The sequence below is a fragment of the Molossus molossus genome, unplaced genomic scaffold, assembly GCF_014108415.1.
Source record: "Molossus molossus isolate mMolMol1 unplaced genomic scaffold, mMolMol1.p scaffold_m16_p_4, whole genome shotgun sequence".
Lineage (NCBI taxonomy): Eukaryota > Metazoa > Chordata > Mammalia > Chiroptera > Molossidae > Molossus > Molossus molossus.
Window position 1 is genome coordinate 8762851 of NW_023425377.1, and position 15680 is coordinate 8778530.

The 15680-nt window shown below is 60.1% G+C and overlaps 1 protein-coding gene across 2 annotated transcripts in view; it reads left to right on the forward strand.

Annotated features, from left to right (window-relative positions):
- Positions 1-14870, forward strand: part of SLIT3 (slit guidance ligand 3) — a 552483-nt gene extending 537613 nt beyond the window's left edge. For both annotated transcript variants that reach the window (XM_036240296.1, XM_036240297.1), the window contains exons 33-36: positions 4334-4488; positions 9630-9915; positions 11451-11659; positions 14635-14870. In XM_036240296.1, coding sequence (XP_036096189.1) covers positions 4334-4488; positions 9630-9915; positions 11451-11659; positions 14635-14870 — 886 coding nt within the window. The remainder of the gene's footprint in view (positions 1-4333; positions 4489-9629; positions 9916-11450; positions 11660-14634) is intronic.
- Positions 14871-15680: the final 810 nt, after the last annotated feature.

Consider the following 15680-nt stretch of genomic DNA (forward strand, 5'->3'; position numbering starts at 1 on the left):
GGAGTTGGGGTGCTGTAGCCCAGACTTGGCCTCAGGCTGTTCACTGAAATCCAGAGACTCCTTGTTCCTGTGACACTCTGTCGCCACCTAGTGGTTATGACTCAGCAGCCCACGGAGTGAGCCCAGCACCTAAGATGACTGACTGTCCGGTGGTTTGGGAGCTTGGATTTGAGTCCGGCCTCCAACACTTCCAGTAGACTTCGGTAGAGTCACCTTAAGTCTCTCATTTCTCAAGTGGAGAAAACATTGCGCTTCCCGCATGGGGCTTGTAGGTCAAGTGCTCAGCATAGAGTAGCGTGTGTGCCCTGTTCTAAGGGCACAGCACGTGCACATGCCCAGCATTGTCATTAAAAGCAAAGGAGAACTGGACGGGCCACTCTGCCCAATGCCTGTCCCCATGCGCGGCCCAGAGGGGCCACCAGCCTGGCTCTGGCACCTGGGTGGTCTCTACCTCACCATCCACGCTGGTGCCCCCGGCCCACAGATTAGGACTGTGAGCCCCTCCCTCCCCAGACATCCCCCCCGAACATCTCTCCAGGGGGCTGACTGTGGGGCTCAGGGCCACAGTATGCTCACTTCTTGCAGAGGGAAGCAGGTTAACTTCGTGGGGGGTGTTCCCCATTTTTCTCTCACTTTGCAGCAGTGTTTCCCATGATGTTTGAGTTCAGAGGCCAAGGCTCAAAAACAAGTAGCGACGGAGCCTCCTAATGGGCAGGATGGGGGTGCGAGGGCCGAGCCTTCAGGGCCCGACCCCAAACCTCCAGGGACCCACAGTTTGAAAACCGCTGGCTTCAGGCATAGTTCCCAGGAGGCCCTGGTCAAGACGGGTCAGGAAGGCAGCCACTTACTAACCCGTGAGCCTTCGTTGGCACAGATAAAGTTATGGGAGTCAGGACGGACGACGCTGACTTTGAACCTCAATTCCCCTGCTTCGTAGCAGATGACCTTGGTCAGGTTACTTAAGTTCCTTCCCTTTAAAATGAGCTCACAGATGTGCCCTCTGCAAAGAAGGTTATGAGCGAGTGGAAGCAGGCAGAAACCCAAGCCCCGGGCAGCAAGGCACAGGGTCGGTGGAGGGCTTCTGTAGGGTCCCTCACCTCCTGCCACACCCAGCCGCCCCAGCCCAGGGCCAGGGTCCACCTTGCACTGGGCACTTGCTAGGTATCAGGGGCCTGGCATTGCCCATTAGAACCCAGTGAGCGGTGACCAGCAAAGCCTGTCTCCAGGCAGGGTGCCCCCAGGTGGTGCACCAGGGCCTGGGCCATCGGGGGAGGGAAAGAGGGACCAGGCTTGGAGGCAGGCAGCAGCGAGAAACGGTTGGGGTGTGTTCGCTGTGTCTGTGTGGGTCTAACGGGAAAGCAGCTGCCCCGGACCCCCTGGATATTGATGGTGGGAGGGAACGCCGACCACCCACGTGCTCAGAGCGCAGCCTCCTCTGACAGGTGGCTGCCCCGGGGCTAGCTGCAGCCTCTGGCGGTGGGGAGCTCATTTGCATTCAGGACAACATCACTTCACAAGACGGTGTAGGTCATCTCTGCACATTTTTGCAAGTGTGTTTGGAAAACCCCGGGAGGGCTCAAGGTCGGAGGATTGTGGTCTCTGCTCGCCAGCCCCTGTCGCCCACCCGCGTGGCCAGTGGTCTGTGCGCTCACAGACCTCGGCCTTGTCCTCGGCTCACTGCTCAGAGAGGCAGGAAGCTACTACACTGGAACAGCTCGACCTTCAGGTGGCCGCCTGGGTCCCCATCACAAAGCTAGACCCCCCGATGGACCCTTTTAGCCACCACACCACACCCCACTACCCTGTTTCCAGACCAGACCTTACTCTGATAAGTTGCTCATTTGATTTAGAGGGAAAGCTAAGAAAATGTGAGCTTTGTCATATGGTTCCCTGGCTGTCCTGTTTGCCAACACCGGTCCTCATGCATGTCCCAGACAGGCCACCCAGCCTGGCACCTAGGACATGTGGCTCATAGCAGACACTGGGTGGGTGGGGGACGTATGGATGGTCGGGTGGGTGAGTGGATGGATGGGTGGATGGATGCGTGGATGGATGGGTGGGTGGGTGGATGGGTGAGTGGATGGATGAATGAGTGGGTGGTGGATAGGTACCTGTGAGAAGAGAGGGTTCTTGAGGGCTTGGGGGGGTGGTCTGGGTTCCTGCCTGTCCCTTCCGTCGTCACTTCCTCCCAGAGATTGACCCCAGAGCAGGGGTCACTGGGTTCCCAGACAGTGGTAGTCTCTTGTTGCTATTAATATTCTAAGTAACTCTCATAGAATTTGTCATATTTCCCCAGTAATTTAGTCTAGAGAGCACTGTCATGTCTCGCCTCTGATTTGATCATCACGGTAATTCTGTAAGTTATCCTCCCCTTTTCCGCATGAGGAAACCGAGACCAGAGGGCTGTTCTCTCTGCGACAGGCCGTGGTCCTGCCCGAGTAAGAGGCTACACTGGACCCTGCCTTCTCCGCTACACCCGTCCTCTCCCAAGCATCTCCTTCGCCTCTTTGGCCGCTGAAATTTCTTTTTTATTTATTTATTTGTTTATTTAATCCTCACTGAGGACACTTTTACATTAATCTTCAGATAGAGCTGGAGGAAGGAGAGAAGGAGGAAGAGAGAGACAGAGACAGAGACAGAGACAGAGACATCGATGTGAGAGATACATTGACTGGTTGCCACCCGCACGACCCAAGCAGGGCCGGGGATAAACCGCAACCGAGGTGCGTGCCCTTGGCCGGAATCGAACCTGGGACTCTTTGGTCCACGGGTGACGCTCTAACTGCTGAGCCAAACCGGCCAGGGCGGGCTGCTGAAATGTCTGATGCAGCCAGTCCCTGAAGTGCCCCTGCCTGCCAGGGTAACCGGTGCCCCTCCTGCTGGGGCCCTCTGCTCAGAGCATCTCACCAGGGAGAGTTCGGGGACCTTTCTACTCCTCCGTCCCTCCCAGCCCTGCCAGGAGCAGAACCCTGGAGTCAGAGGCATCACCTATGAATTCTGTCTCTGGACCACACCGGTTGGGCGGCCTCAGTCTCTCGATCTGTGAAACAGGGTGATCTGATAGCACCCCACAGAATCATCATGAGGTTCCAGTAACAAGAAGGCCCTGGGTGTGTGGCCGCTGATGCTGGGGCAGCCTGGGGAGGGCAGTGCGGCTGGGCTCCAGCTGAAGGCACCTGTTGGAGCTCCCGCTCTGCCCCTGGCAGCTGGGGGCCCGAGGTCAGTGACTGCATGTCCCCGGGTCTGCGTTCTGGGCCGTGTACCGCAGACAGCACACGGACCTTGCAGGACGGCCGTGAGGCCGTTTCCCCCAGTGTGGTCCTCATCGCTGGAGGCACACGAGGCGAATGGAGGGTGGAACAGAGACCAACTATTGCCATTTTAACTCTGAGATCACTTTCATTCATATGTACTGGAAAAAATATGAGAATCACACTAAAATCATTTTTGGGTACAATATTCCTTAGAACAATGCTTGCCTTATATCCTTACTGATTCTTAAGGGAGACACGGAGCAAGTGAAGAAAAGGGTGTTAAGTGAATATCGGGGTCCCGATGGGATGCAGAAGGGCAAACATGGGGGGGCGGGCAGCATTGGCTCAGCTCTGTGAAATGCAGGAAAGATGAACAGAACGACCCAGTCGAGACCTGGTCCTAGACTGGACCTTGTACTGGGAGGGAAAATGTTATAAAAGACAGTGTAGGGTCCAGTGAAAAATCAGAACACAGCCCGGCCGGTGTGGCTCCGTGGTTGAGCGTCGACTCAGGCACCAAGAGGTCGCTGGTTCAATTCCCGGTCAGGGCACATGCCCAGGTTGTGGGCACGATCCCCAGTGGGGGGCGTGCAGGAGGCAGCCAGTCGACGTTCTCTCTCATCAATGTTTCTCTCTCTCTCTCCCTCTCCCTTCCTCTCTCTCTAAAGTCGATAAAGAAGAGAAGAAAAATTAGAATACAGACTGATTAGATACACGTTGGTGTCAGTGTGCCGACATGAGAGAATCCCTGATACTTGCACAGGCAGTATCTAGGGATAAAGGGCTGCGACGGTGTCACTCACCCTGAAGCAGTTCAGGAACAGTGCGTGGGATGGTGTGCGTGTACACGCGTGTGTGTGAAGATGGAGCGAGAGAAGTAAGGGAAAGCGAACGGGGCCAGTAGGAGAACCGACAGCTAGAATGGGTGTTCTCTGTACGCTTGTGGTTCTGCACTGACTTATGTTTGAGGTTATTTGTAAAAAGAAAGTGAAATGAAGTGCAAGTCGCAGCGGCCGGGTCCAGAGCCGTGCCCGGCGTGGAAGGCACTCCGCACACCCTCTGCCTCCTCTCCTGCCCAGCGTGGAGACAGTGAACGACGGGCAGTTTCACAGCGTGGAGCTGGTGATGCTGAACCAGACCCTGAACCTAGTGGTGGACAAGGGAGCCCCCAAGAGCCTGGGAAAGCTCCAGAAGCAGCCGGCAGTGGGCATCAACAGCCCCCTCTACCTTGGAGGTACAGTGCCCTCCCCTGTGACCCTTACCACTCCCACCTCTCGCCTGCCCTCTGTGCTCGGCACCGACACCCAGACCCTCTGGCTGGGGTCCCCCTGTTCTCATCAGCACCCACTGCCAAAGCCAGTCAGGGTGGGCTTCCTGGAGGAGGTGACAGCCAAGCTGATCCCTGAAGAGTGAATAGTTAGCCAGGGCATGAGGAGGAGAAGAGGAGCGGAGAGAGGGCAGGGCTCCTCTGAGAACCACAAGTTGTTTGAGGGGGATGGAGGAAGAAAAGGGGAAGGAGGAGATGGAGGCAGGGTTCAGGCCCCGATCCATGGCCTCAGGTCACATTGCGTTTCTGCCACCTCCTGGGACACGGTGAGGCTCAGCTGATGCATGTGGAAGAACCTGTTCGAGATGGGGCGAGGGGAGTAGCCAGCAGCCTGGCAGAGCCGGGGCCTGAAACGCAGCCCTGGCTGCTGGTTTGCGGAAGCTTGTGTGCAGAGAGGTCCCCAGAACTGCTAGCTCAGCACAGGGCCCCAAGACTTCCCAGGGGGCCTCTCTGCAGGGCCGCCGGGCTCGGGAGTCAGCTTGGTTAACAGCCAGTCCTGGGAAGCCCTGGGCCCAGAGTGGTCCCAGAGGGACACAGCTTTCCCCCCAGCGAAGGGCCCACGATCCACTGACAGGCTGCGCTGCAGACCCCATCTCCCCTCCCCCACTCGGGCTCACCTGCTGGGTTCTCCCGGGGCATGTCACACCGGCAGAGGCCTGGCAGGGACAGCGAGGGACTGTGCACCATCCCCCTGCCTTTGGTGGGGGGCCCTTCTCCTTTCAGCCAGGGTAGCCATGTGGTTATTATGTTGGGCCAGATCTTTTTTTCCAGAGAAGACTGAAATATGGATTTTTGTGGGATATTTTTATATTTAAACAATGGCAACATGTTCCAGTGTTTTAAAGAGTCATAGGCAGGACACAGGTACAGGTCCTTGGGCAAGGTCCCAGCCCCGCCCCTGACACAGCAGAGACCCTGGGCTGTGAACACCTAGCCAGGGGCATGCACACTGCTCTCCTGCAAGGGGAGGGCTGGGCTGTGAACACTTAGCCAGGGGCATGCACACTGCTCTCCTGCAAGGGGAGGGCTGGGCTGTGAACACCTAGCCAGGGGCATGCACACTGCTCTCCTGCAAGGGGAGGGCTGGGCTGTGAACACTTAACCCAGGGGCATGCACACTGCTCTCCTGCAAGGGGAGGGCTGGGCTGTGAACACTTAGCCAGGGGCATGCACACCACTCTGCTACAGGGGCAGGGCTGGGCTGTGAACACTTAGCCAGGGGCATGCACACTGCTCTGCTACAGGGGCAGGGCTGGGCTGTGAACACTTAGCCAGGGGCATGCACACTGCTCTGCTGCAAGGGGAGGGCTGGGCTGTGAACACCTAGCCCAGGGGCATGCACACAGCTGTGCTACAGGGGCAGGGCTGGGCTGTGAACACCTAGCCAGGGGCATGCACACTGCTCTCCTGCAAGGGGAGGGCTGGGCTGTGAACACTTAGCCAGGGGCATGCACACAGCTCTCCTGCAAGGGCAGGGCTGGGCTGTGAACACCTAGCCAGGGGCATGCACACTGCTCTGCTGCAAGGGGAGGGCTGGGCTGTGAACACCTAGCCAGGGGCATGCACACAGCTCTCCTGCAAGGGGAGGGCTGGGCTGTGAACACTTAGCCAGGGGCATGCACACTGCTCTGCTACAGGGGCAGGGCTGGGCTGTGAACACTTAGCCAGGGGCATGCACACAGCTCTGCTGCAAGGGGAGGGCTGGGCTGTGAACACCTAGCCAGGGGCATGCACACTGCTCTGCTGCAAGGGGAGGGCTGGGCTGTGAACACTTAGCCAGGGGCATGCACACTGCTCTGCTGCAAGGGGAGGGCTGGGCTGTGAACACTTAGCCAGGGGCATGCACACTGCTCTGCTGCAAGGGGAGGGCTGGGCTGTGAACACTTAGCCAGGGGCATGCACACCGCTCTGCTGCAAGGGGAGGCCTGGGCTGTGAACACCTAGCCAGGGGCATGCACACAGCTCTGCTGCAAGGGGAGGTCTGGGCTGTGAACACCTAGCCCAGGGGCATGCACACTGCTCTGCTGCAAGGGGAGGTCTGGGCTGTGAACACCTAGCCAGGGGCATGCACACCGCTCTGCTCCAAGGGGAGGGCTGGGCTGTGAACACTTAGCCAGGGGCATGCACACAGCTCTGCTGCAAGGGGAGGCCTGGGCTGTGAACACCTAGCCAGGGGCATGCACACAGCTCTGCTGCAAGGGGAGGGCTGGGCTGTGAACACTTAGCCAGGGGCATGCACACCGCTGTGCTACAGGGGCAGGGCTGGGCTGTGAACACCTAGCCAGGGGCATGCACACAGCTCTGCTACAGGGGCAGGGCTGGGCTGTGAACACTTAGCCAGGGGCATGCACACTGCTCTGCTGCAGGGGCAGGGCTGGGCTGTGAACACCTAGCCAGGGGCATGCACACAGCTCTGCTACAGGGGCAGGGCTGGGCTGTGAACACCTAGCCAGGGGCATGCACACCACTCTGCAAGGGGAGGGCTGGGCTGTGAACACTTAGCCAGGGGCATGCACACCCTCTGCTGCAAGGGGAGGGCTGGGCTGTGAACACTTAGCCAGGGGCATGCACACAGCTGTGCTACAGGGGCAGGGCTGGGCTGTGAACACTTAGCCAGGGGCATGCACACTGCTCTGCTACAGGGGCAGGGCTGGGCTGTGAACACCTAGCCAGGGGCATGCACACTGCTCTCCTGCAAGGGTAGGGCTGGGCTGTGAGCACTTAGCCAGGGGCATGCACACAGCTGTGCTACAGGGGCAGGGCTGGGCTGTGAACACTTAGCCAGGGGCATGCACACTGCTCTGCTACAGGGGCAGGGCTGGGCTGTGAACACTTAGCCAGGGGCATGCACACAGCTCTGCTGCAAGGGGAGGGCTGGGCTGTGAACACCTAGCCAGGGGCATGCACACAGCTCTGCTACAGGGGCAGGGCTGGGCTGTGAACACTTAGCCAGGGGCATGCACACTGCTCTCCTGCAAGGGGAGGGCTGGGGTGTGAACACTTAGCCAGGGGCATGCACACTGCTCTGCTACAGGGGCAGGGCTGGGCTGTGAACACTTAGCCAGGGGCATGCACACCCTCTGCTACAGGGGCAGGGCTGGGCTGTGAACACTTAGCCAGGGGCATGCACACTGCTCTGCTACAGGGGCAGGGCTGGGCTGTGAACACTTAGCCCAGGGGCATGCACACAGCTCTGCTACAGGGGCAGGGCTGGGCTGTGAACACTTAGCCAGGGGCATGCACACCGCTGTGCTCCAAGGGGAGGGCTGGGCTGTGAACACTTAGCCAGGGGCATGCACACTGCTCTGCTACAGGGGGAGGGCTGGGCTGTGAACACTTAGCCAGGGGCATGCACACTGCTCTGCTACAGGGGGAGGGCTGGGCTGTGAACACTTAGCCAGGGGCATGCACACTGCTCTGCTACAGGGGGAGGGCTGGGCTGTGAACACTTAGCCAGGGGCATGCACACTGCTCTGCTACAGGGGGAGGGCTGGGCTGTGAACACTTAGCCAGGGGCATGCACACCCTCTGCTGCAAGGGGAGGCCTGGGCTGTGAACACTTAGCCAGGGGCATGCACACCCTCTGCTACAGGGGCAGGGCTGCGCTGTGAACACTTAGCCAGAGGCATGCACACTGCTCTGCTACAGGGGCAGGGCTGGGCTGTGAACACTTAGCCAGAGGCATGCACACTGCTCTGCTAGGGCAGGGCAGCACACTGCTCTGCTACAGGGGCAGGGCTGCGCTGTGAACACTTAGCCAGAGGCATGCACACCACTCTGCAAGGGGAGGGCTGGGCTGTGAACACTTAGCCAGAGGCATGCACACCCTCTGCTGCAAGGGGAGGCCTGGGCTGTGAACACTTAGCCAGGGGCATGCACACTGCTCTCCTGCAAGGGGAGGGCTGCGCTGTGAACACTTAGCCAGAGGCATGCACACCACTCTGCAAGGGGAGGGCTGGGCTGTGAACACTTAGCCAGGGCATGCACACTGCTCTCCTGCAGGGGAGGGCTGGGCTGTGAACACTTAGCCAGGGGCATGCAACACCTGCTCTCCTGCAGGGGAGGGCTGGGCTGTGAACACTTAGCCAGGGGCATGCACACGCTGCTCTCCTGCAAGGGGAGGGCTGGGCTGTGAATACTTAGCCAGGGGCAATGCCACTGCTCTCCTGCAGGGGAGGCGGGCTTGTGACACCTAGCCAGGGGCATGCACACTGTCTGCTACAGGGAAGGGCTGGGCTGTGAACAACTTAGCCAGGGGCAGCACACTGCTCTGCTACAGGGGCAGGGCTGGGCTGTGAACACCTAGCCAGGGGCATGCACACAGCTCTCCGCTGCAGGGGAGGCTGGGCTGTGAACACCTAGCCAGGGCATGCACACTGCTCTGCTACAGGGGCAGGGCTGGGCTGTGAACACCTAGCCAGGGGCATGCACACAGCTCCGCTGCAAGGGGAGGGCTGGGCTGTGAACACCTAGCCAGGGGCATGCACACTGCTCTGCTACCAGGGGCAGGGCTGGGCTGAACACCTTTCCCGGGCATGCACACTGCTCTGCTACAGGGGCAGGCCTGGGCTGTGAACACCTAGCCAGGGGCATGCACACTGCTCTGCTACAGGGGCAGGCTGGGCTGTGAACACCTAGCCCAGGGGCATGCACACAGCTCTGCTCCAGGGGCAGGGCTGGGCTGTGAACACTTAGCCCAGGGGCATGCACACTGCTCTGCTGCAGGGGGAGGGCTGGGCTGTGAACCCTTAGCCAGGGGCATGCACACCGCTGTGCTACAGGGGAGGGCTGGCTGTGAGCACTGCTCTGCTGCAGGGGAGGCCTGGGCGGGTGAACACCTAGCCGGGGCATGCACACTGTCTCCTGCAGGGGAGGCGTGGGCTTGTGAACACTTAGCCAGAGGCATGCACACTGCTCTGCTACAGGGGCAGGGCTGGGCTGTGAACACTTAGCCAGGGGCATGCACACTGCTCTGCTCCAAGGGGAGGGCAGGGCTGCTGGGAACGGTAGGCGGGAGGGTCTTCAGTCCTGTCCTGGTACCCCCACAGGCATCCCCACCTCCACGGGCCTCTCCGCCTTGCGCCAGAGCGCGGACCGGCCGCTGGGCGGCTTCCACGGCTGCATCCACGAGGTGCGCATCAACAACGAGCTGCAGGACTTCAAAGCCCTCCCGCCGCAGTCCCTGGGGGTGTCGCCCGGCTGCAAGTCCTGCTCAGTGTGCAAGCACGGCCTGTGCCGCGCCCTGGAGAAGGACAGCGTGGTCTGCGAGTGCCACCCCGGCTGGACCGGCCCGCTGTGCGACCAGGAGGCCCTGGACCCCTGCCTGGGCCACAGGTCAGTGCCCTGAGAGCCGGCCCCCCGGCCCTCGCCTAGACCCAGTCCCTGCCCCCACCGCTGCCCCTCCTGAGAAGTCGTCCCTGGTGGCCGCTGGCGAGGCCGACGGACTGCCCAGGACCTGCTCAAGTGCGACTGCGGGCAACGCCCAGAGCTTCCCCGGGCCCAGCGCAGGTCCCGCCCGGCGGCATCAGGGCGCCGCAGCATGCCCTCCGCCGCCTCCCGCAAATCAGAAAAGTCCCCTTGGGGCAGAGGCAGCCCCGTGGGCATTCACTCGCTGGGCAAATGGAAGGAGGGGGACTTTCGCCCAGACCGGCCACCTCTCTGCCGGTGCCTGTGGGAGACACCGTGCCGGTGCCCAGTCACATTCCACAGCCTCAGCCTTCACCCGGCACATTCACCGGGGCCTACTGGGTGCCCGGCCGAGTGCCAGGCGGAGCCCCAGGTCCGGGGTTAAGAAATCTGAACCAGCCACAAAAGCAGCACCAGAGCCGAGATGGGGGGTTCGGTTGGCTGAACACGTGGGGAAGTGACCCTGGACATCAGAACTGAGGGGCGGCCCTGAAGGCCCTGTTTCCTAAGTAGCTCCTGAGTGTGTGGCTGTATATTGGTCTACAGCAGCGGTTCTCAACCTCTGGGTTGCAACCCCTTTGGGGGTCGAACGACCCTTTCCCAGGGGTCGCCGAAAACCATCGGAAAATACATATTTTCTATGGTGATTCATAATAGTAGCAAAATTACAGTTATGAAGTAGCAACAAAAATAATGTTATGGTTGGGGGTCACCACAACATGAGGAGCTGTATTAAAGGGTCGCGGCATCAGGAAGGTTGAGAACCGCTGGTCTACAGTGACCCTGGCTCTCCTCATCCCCCCAGCAGACAGAGCTGCTATAGTCAGAACACAGCCTTGGGGGGCAGTTTCCCCACCTGTGCCACGTGGAGAAGGCGATGCCCTGCATGGGCGCAAGAGGGCACTGGGCAGAGGGGGGATGCTGGCTGCAAACACCTCCATGCTGCCTGGCACGGGCAAGTGGCGAGGGGGTGCAGGTACTGGAGCGGGTGCGGGTGCGGGTGCGGGTACTGGAGCGGGTGCGGGTACTGGAGCGGGTGAGGGTGCGGGTACTGGAGCAGGTCTGGGTGTGGGTGCAGGTGCAGGTGCAGGTGCAGGTAGTCAGTGTTGTTAGCAGCTAAGGTCGTAGGGCACAGAAATTCCCGAGAGAATGCGAGGTTCTCCGGAGCAGGGACTGCCGGTAGGATTTCTGAGCTCTGAGCCCCCAGCCAGCCACGTTGGGGGCAGGGCTGGCTGTGGACATTGGATCATGCTGAACCTCCAGCACCGTGCGCATCGGCACACGGCCTCTTAGGAAAGAAGACATGCTCAGCCACTGGGCTGGCAGAGGGTGGAGCGTGGGATGGAAGCGTCCCCGGGTCTGGGTCCCCAGGCCCCAGCCTGGTGCGCAGTGGGGTGGACAGACGTCCCGGCAGCAGCACCCACAACTCTGGTTCGCTTCCTCATCCGCTCCTCCACCAGCAGCTGCGACCACGGGAGGTGTGTGACAGCCGGGACCTCCTACGTGTGCCAGTGTGCCGAGGGCTACGGAGGGGCCATGTGTGATCACAAAAATGACTCGGCCAATGCCTGCTCGGCCTTCAAATGTCACCATGGGCAGTGCCACGTCTCAGAACAAGGGGAACCCTACTGCCGGTGCCAGCCCGGCTTCACGGGGGAGCACTGCCAGCAAGGTAGGCCTGCGGGGTGCCCTGTGGGGCGCTGGGCCCTGTGGCCTCTCCCACTGTGTATTCCCTCCCCCCCCAACACGCCCTTCTCTCCACTCTCTCCTCCTTCCCACGCTCTTCCCCCCTCACCCTTTCCCCTGTTCATCCGCCTTCTTCCTCTCCATTCTGAAGCCCTTCATCTGACCTGACCTTCCCATGTACCATCTCCTTCACCTCCCATCGACCCCTCCCTCTCCAAGTGCACTCTCCTCTTCCTTCCTCTCTCCTCCTTCCACCTCCCCAGAGCCACCCTCTCTCCTCCATCCACCTCCCCAGTACCACCCTCCTCTCTCCTCCATCCACCTCCCCAGTACCACCCTCCTCTCTCCTCCATCCACCTCCCCAGTACCACCCTCCTCTCTCCTCCATCCACCTCCCCAGTACCCTCCTCTCTCCTCCTTCCACCTCCCCAGTACCACCCTCCTCTCTCCTCCATCCACCTCCCCAGTACCCTCCTCTCTCCTCCATCCACCTCCCCAGTACCACCCTCCTCTCTCCTCCATCCACCTCCCCAGTACCACCCTCCTCTCTCCTCCATCCACCTCCCCAGTACCCTCCTCTCTCCTCCTTCCACCTCCCCAGTACCACCCTCCTCTCTCCTCCATCCACCTCCCCAGAGCCACCCTCTCTCCTCCATCCACCTCCCAGGTACCACCCTCCTCTCTCCTCCATCCACCTCCCCAGTACCACCCTCCTCTCTCCTCCATCCACCTCCCCAGTACCCTCCTCTCTCCTCCATCCACCTCCTCAGTACCACCCTCCTCTCTCCTCCATCCACCTCCCCAGTACCCTCCTCTCTCCTCCATCCACCTCCCCAGTACCACCCTCCTCTCTCCTCCATCCACCTCCCCAGTACCCTCCTCTCTCCTCCATCCACCTCCCCAGTACCACCCTCCTCTCTCCTCCATCCACCTCCCCAGTACCCTCCTCTCTCCTCCATCCACCTCCCCAGTACCACCCTCCTCTCTCCTCCATCCACCTCCCCAGTACCCTCCTCTCTCCTCCATCCACCTCCCCAGTACCCTCCCCTCTCCTCACCTCTCCCTTCTCCCTCTGCCTACTGCTCTCTTCTTTCTTTCTTCAACCTTCTCCCATCTCCATTCTCCCCTCTTTCTCTTCTCTTCATACTCCTCTCTTCCTTCCTCCTTCGCCCTAATCTCCTCTTCCTTCTGTCTGTCTTCTCTCCTGTTCCTACTCCTGTTTCCTTTCTCTTCTCCCTCTCCCTTCTCTGCTCTTCCTTCTCTCCTCCTCCTTACCCCGTCTTTCTATCCTGTCTTCGTTCTTCACCTTCTCTCCTCTCCCCTCTCCGTTGTCCAATCTCCTTCTCCCTACTCATGCTCCCTCTTCCCTCTGCTCCCCCATCTCCCCTCTACCGTCCCCACCCCCTTCTTCCATCATTTCCTCTCCCTCTCCATTCTCCACTCTTCCTCACACCTCCTATCTCCCTTTTCCCACCTTCCTTCTCCTCTCTCCTTCTCCCTTCTCTTCTCCCCCTTCTCCCGTCTCTCTTCCCCCTCTCACTCCCCCATCTTCCTGTCCCTTCTCCCCTGTCCCTCTTCCCCACACAGTTCTCCCCTCCCATCCCCCTTTCTTGCTGGGGCTGCCGCAGCTGACCTGTAACTGAGCCCCGTGTGCACGTGGCCTTGTGACCCGCAGCACTGACTTGGGCGCCCTCAGAAATCAGCCTCGGGCCCCACCCGACCTCTAGGTCAGGACCCGCGGAGACAAATTCTCCCTCCGCCGCACTCCTGGCCCGCAGAGGCCTCTCGTCTCCTGCCTCTGAAATACTATTCCTGAGCGAACTGGTCCTTTAACATGAATTAGCACACTCCGAAACAGTTTAACAGACAAGCCGCCAGAACAGGACACACGGCGCTCGGTTCCCGTCAGCCGGTCACTGTCGCTGCAGCTCTGCCCTTTCCACCCTCCTCGTCCGACCCTCTGGATCCCTTGACAACCTCATTTCACAAATTGCAACTGGCTCACCATCCACATGATGTCACGAGTCGCCGGGAACTTCGAGATGCAGTGGCAGGAGGGACAGGGTCCGGCCCCCACGAGGGGCAGGCGGCTGGCCGAGCAGCGTGTCTTCGGGCTCTGGTCCGTCGCTGTGCTCAGGGCCCCGCTCCAGGCTGCTCCCAGAGCCCTGAGGACAGGAGGGTGGACAGGAAGAGTCGCGTCAGGGTCCAGAGGGCCTGTGCAGATTTAGGCCCCCCCCCCCCCAGTTCTGGAAGAGCCTGTCTCCCAGGCTCTTCGGCTCATTCACTCCTGTTCCTCATTCAGACCTCAGCCCAGAACCCTTCCCAGAACGTACCCCTGGCCCAGGTCAGGCTCCTATGCTCCGTGCTCCTGCAGAAACATCGTCCGCCCTTCCCAGCACCCCGCTCACGGATGGTCAGTGTCCAGACTGCACCACCGAGGCCGGCCCCGCCCAGGGTGGGCACTGGGCTCGCTGGGCCCTGCCAGTGTAACGTGCCCCGCGGCCCACGTCACCTGCAGGAAGCAGGCTCGGCGTGCACACCCTCTGGCTTCAGAGTCGGGGATGCCGATCACTAGGTGAAGCCCCGGGCTCCGCATCAGCACTGGCATTGTCTTTGGATCTAAGCTTGTGTGGTGCAGTCTGTCTGGACACTGGATGTAGCCCACGGTCTGTCTGTTTGCCACACAGAGTCTGGTCTTTAAGGTCCTTGAAGGAAGGGCCCAAGCCTGGTGGACAGGTGGGTGGGTGGGTGGATGGGAAGGTAAATGGGGGGGTGGGTAGGTGCTGGAGGTAATGATGCACAGGGGTCAGCGGGCAGGTGAGTGGGGGAGATGCATTAATGGGGGGGAGATGCATGAATCAAATACGCAGTGTTTCAGAACAGCCCCCGGGACCTGCCCATGGTGCCTACCAGCCCTCCACACCACCAGCGCCCTGACCTGCCCTCCTCTGCCTTCTGCAGAAAGCCCATGCCTGGCGGAGGTGGTCCGAGAGGTGATCCGGCGCCAGAGAGGCTACGCTTCGTGCGCCACCGCTGCCAAGGTGCCCCTGGTGCAGTGCCGGGGGGGCTGCGGGCCGCAGTGCTGCCAGCCCACCCGCAGCAAGCGGCGGAAATACGTCTTCCAGTGCACGGACGGCGCCTCCTTCGTGGAGGAGGTGGAGAGACACTTGGAGTGCGGCTGCCGTCCCTGCGCCTAAGGCTGGTCCCACGCGCTTCGCTCGGGGCGCTCGGATCCGGAGTCACGCAGCGGGAGAGGAAAAGAAGAAGAGAATATTAAGTATATTGTAAAATAATAAACAAAAATAGAACTTATTTTTATTATGGAAAGTGACTATTTTCATCTTTTATTATATAAATATATCACACCGTCCGAGTATATGTACCGCATAGTGAGTCGCTGTTACTGTGTTGTGTTCTGTATTTGTCGTGTTTTTATAAACAGCTGTTAAAATTTTTAAGAGAAAAGACTAATAAAAATGTTTTAAACAATGAAAGGACAAGAATAAAGAAGTGGAAGCCCGTGTGAGGAAGAAGGAGGAAGTTTTTGTTTGTGAAACTAGCACTTCAGCGGGAACCAGGGCCGGCTCGTGACGGGGAGGAAGACAGGGGAGAAGACGTTACTTTGGTTCTTTTCTAGAAGTTTTTTCAGTCCCGGTTGTTGACATCGGGATGCCCGGTTCTTCCAGGAAAAGCCAATGGGCTCTGGCCGTCTCTGTGACCCCAAAACCCTCCACCCGGGGTCTGAGCCCCCTGCAGACCCCACTTCCTGCCTGATGGCCCTGGGTCCCATTATAAAAGTATCTGAACTTAGACGCAGGCTTAATCCGAGCCGGTTTTGCCAAAATTTAAAACAGTCGCTCTTTTCCTGCCTCTCCCCAGAAACCACGTCCCCTGGGTGGGGGAGGCAGGCTGGTCGCGTGGTTCCTGCTGCCCCGGCCACTGGCCCTCCGGCCCTTGGGAACAGCTCTCCCCCCTGCTGTCGGTTCCGCTTGGCTGTGACCCCGGGG